The sequence below is a fragment of the Triticum urartu genome, chromosome 2A, assembly GCF_056163025.1.
Source record: "Triticum urartu cultivar PI428250 chromosome 2A, HENAU_Tu73, whole genome shotgun sequence".
NCBI lineage: Eukaryota > Viridiplantae > Streptophyta > Magnoliopsida > Poales > Poaceae > Triticum > Triticum urartu.
Genome location: NC_141874.1, coordinates 181,248,504 through 181,251,617, shown reverse-complemented (window position 1 = coordinate 181,251,617; position 3,114 = coordinate 181,248,504). Strand labels below are relative to the sequence as shown.

The 3,114-nt window shown below is 52.0% G+C and overlaps 1 protein-coding gene across 2 annotated transcripts; it reads right to left on the bottom strand.

Annotated features, from left to right (window-relative positions):
* Positions 1–233: 233 nt before the first annotated feature.
* LOC125536581 (NAC transcription factor NAM-B2) lies at positions 234–2,691 on the bottom strand. 2 transcript variants are annotated; one of them, XM_048699820.2, is made up of 3 exons: positions 2,136–2,265; positions 1,620–1,997; positions 234–1,502 (listed from the first exon to the last, which is right to left on the bottom strand). In XM_048699820.2, exons 2-3 carry the CDS (start codon positions 1,995–1,997, stop codon positions 855–857), a joined length of 1,026 nt encoding a protein of 341 aa, XP_048555777.1. In that variant the 5' UTR covers positions 2,136–2,265; the 3' UTR covers positions 234–854. The 2 variants fall into 2 exon arrangements, with proteins under 2 accessions (XP_048555777.1, XP_048555776.1); XM_048699819.2 differs by having other exon boundaries at positions 236–1,502; positions 1,620–1,939; positions 2,136–2,691.
* Between the last annotated feature and the right edge of the window lie 423 nt (positions 2,692–3,114).

Genomic DNA, 3,114 nt, shown 5'->3' with positions numbered 1-3,114 from the left:
ATGCCCTTAGTTGATGGTCCAAGACGATGTTTTCCTTGGAAATAGTATAACATCATATTTTCCAAACATATTTGTATGTAAACTTGTATTTATATATAAAAGATTGGCCCATAAAAAAACTAAGCACGGTAAGATACTAGTAAAATAATATAAGATCTTGGAGATCCGATCTCTGGATCTAAAAGATCTTATATTAGTTTATAAAGGAAGTAACTCACAAATCTTAATTGAATATAAAAATGTCATTAAATATGTGATCAATCATACACGTGCATGCAATTATCATGCATGCCCTATTTACATACAAGCATATTTATATACTACATATGTATTTACTTCGCAAAGAGTCAGATATAATTCTGGAGTATATGATGGAATAGACCCGGCCAAAAATTATATCTGACTGGGGATTGTAATCAGGTGCATATATATTTACTATTTACTATATGCACTACAATGTATATATGTGCATATGAAACTAATAGCATACTATGTTGTGACTCGTTTTGTACTTCGAAAATACTCCTAGCTAGCAGGTATATGGCCAAAAATTATACTATCTGACTGGGGATTGTAATCAGCTGCATACTATATGCTCTCTACAATATACATATGAAGCTAATATCATACTATATATGTTCTGACTTTTTTTTACTTCGAAAATATTCCTAGCTGTGTATATGGCTAGCAAGTTCGCATAAGTACGTGTTCATGGTGCAATACAGCTAGCCACATATATCCATGCAATGCAACTACTCAGTGCTCACTGAATGCGACTACCACTAACTAGCTGCAACAACTACTGGCTAGCAATGCATGCGTGCGTGCGCATATGTGGTGTTCATATCATTTGTTCAGGGATTCCAGTTCACGCCGGATATTTGGACGGGGTGCTGGAAGGCAGAGGTGGCGGCGGCAGTGGCTTCTGGCGCGAGCGGGGTGCCGAGGATGACATGCTGTTGATGGTAGGTCCCGTCTTGCACGGGTAGATGATTCATAAATGGAGGCATGGCGTTTATCGCATTGCCCCCGCCGTTGTCCACCGCCATGTCGGCCGTCGACGACAGCGACATGTTGCCGACATTTCTGCTCCTGTTAAACCCAGGAAAATTCCTTGCCTGCGGGAGGATGCCAACGGTTGACGCATCGAGCCAGTTGAACGGGGTTGAAGACGACGGGGCGAGAAACTGTTTGGTCGGAGCCGGGCTCGCCCTCGCCGCCGCGGCCAGGTGGCTCAGCGAGGTGGCGCCCGCCGAGAGGCCGGCGTCCTCTGCTGTGAGCAGGCCGTCCAGGAAGTTGTCCTCGTGGCTGTCCTGGTGATGGAGCAGTGAATCGTAGTTGCTGCCATGCGCCCCTGCACCGGTCATGCCCGCCGTGGCATAGGGCGGGTATGCGGTGACGGCGTCCTCCACGGAGTCCTCGCACTCCATGCTCCTCTGCTGATCCCCGGCGGCGGCCTTGTTGATCTTCTTGTATATGCGGCACAGCACCCAGTCGTCCAACTGATGAGACGACGACGTACACTAATTAACTTCATCAACCACAATACCCTAAGCTCGAGAGTAAAGTAATTAAACACGATTGGTTACTGCTAGACCGCGCGATCGATCGATACGTACCCTGAGAGAGGCAGCCCTGCTCCCGCCGGTGACAGGCGGCGGTCGGCTGGTGGTGGCGGAGCTAGACGCGTCGGTGAGGCGGTACTCGTGCATGATCCAGTTGGTTTTGAGGCCCTTGGGCGGCTTCCCGCGGTAGAAGACGAGCGCCTTCTTGACGCCGACCTTCTCCCGGCCGCACCCGGAGGCCAGGATAGGTTTGTCCGTGCCGGTGGCCTTCCAGTACCCCGACGTGGCCGCCCTGTTGGGCCGCGCGCCGTTGGGGTACTTGCGGTCGCGCGGGCTGAAGAAGTACCACTCCTGCTCCCCGAAGGTCGCCTTCTCTGATCGATCCCGAGCGAGCGCATGAACAAGCACGACAGGATCACACACATAAACCATCTACATACATGTGTACTGAAAGAACATAAAAATACTTCTTGCACAGTAGTATAAGCATGATGGATGGATTCGATTATTTAATTGCACCGGAAATTTACGGCGCTTGATAAGCACGACGAGGTGAGAAGATGCACATACCGGGCAGCTCCCATGGGTCGAACTTGTAGAGATCCACCTCGGCGATGATGGTGACGGGGAGCGGCACCTTGGCGGCCTTCTTCTTGAGGTAGTGCACGACCAGCTCCTCGTCCGTCGGGTGGAACCGGAAGCCCGGCGGGAGGTCCGGCGCCGAGCCCTGCTGCGGAGGCGGCGGTGGCTGATGCCGCGGCGGTGCCGAGCCGGAAGATGAGTCCGAGCTGCCCATGGATCTCATCAGACCGTCCCCTAGCTAGCTACCAACAAACACACCGGATGATCCCACCAGAGTATATATATGCGCGCAGCAGCACAGCACCTATGTGGACTGTGGTGCCTAGCTCAACTGCCAGAGCTTCTAGCTGGTGGGTGTGGAGGAACGGACTGGGATTTGTTACGGCGACGGTTGGGAGGAGAGAAGAGGAGAGGCGAGCAGGCAGGCGAGTGATCTGCGGTGGAAATTCTGGTGGTTTGGGGGCGGCTGTGCGACCGTGAAACCGTGGCGAGGAGAGCAGGGGAGATGCAGGCCATCGGCGGGGGCAGTGTGGGAGGTGCGGAAGGCATTGGCCCGAGAAATACGGCTCCGTTGTACCGAACCCGGGGCCCAGGGCCCGTCGCCGCTGGACACGTATGCCGGCCGCCGCCCGTACCGCGTGTCAGATCGCCACCGGACGGGGCGCGCGCGACCACGGCCACCCGTTCCGGTACTCTTACTTTTTTTCGTGAAAAAAAAAGAGAGTATTCCGCTACTTCTACGCGGGCGCGCAGACTGGACCGGACTTGTGTGACATAGCTCAAGGCACGACCAGCTCCTCATCGGTCCGGTTCGTTTCCGAAATCAACTAGTCGAGAAGTATTCGTTGCAAAGATTACTCTCATCTTTCTAGGTAGCGACACATGACACTCTGCATATGTGTTATTTGTCGTAATCGGAGAATTTTTCTTTTTTTAGATTCGTTTATTTAAAACGTTTTATCTCTTA

What these genes read in the sequence shown, in the direction of transcription:
- LOC125536581 (XM_048699819.2), bottom strand. Translation starts at nt 2,370, where the DNA reads ATGAGATCCATGGGCAGCTCGGACTCATCTTCCGGCTCGGCACCGCCG. An exon ending in CGACCCATGGGAGCTGCCCG is followed by an intron (nt 1,940 to 2,135) that starts GTATGTGCATCT and finishes GGGATCGATCAG; the next exon opens with AGAAGGCGACCTTCGGGGAG. An exon ending in GCAGGGCTGCCTCTCTCAGG is followed by an intron (nt 1,503 to 1,619) that starts GTACGTATCGAT and finishes TCGTCTCATCAG; the next exon opens with TTGGACGACTGGGTGCTGTG.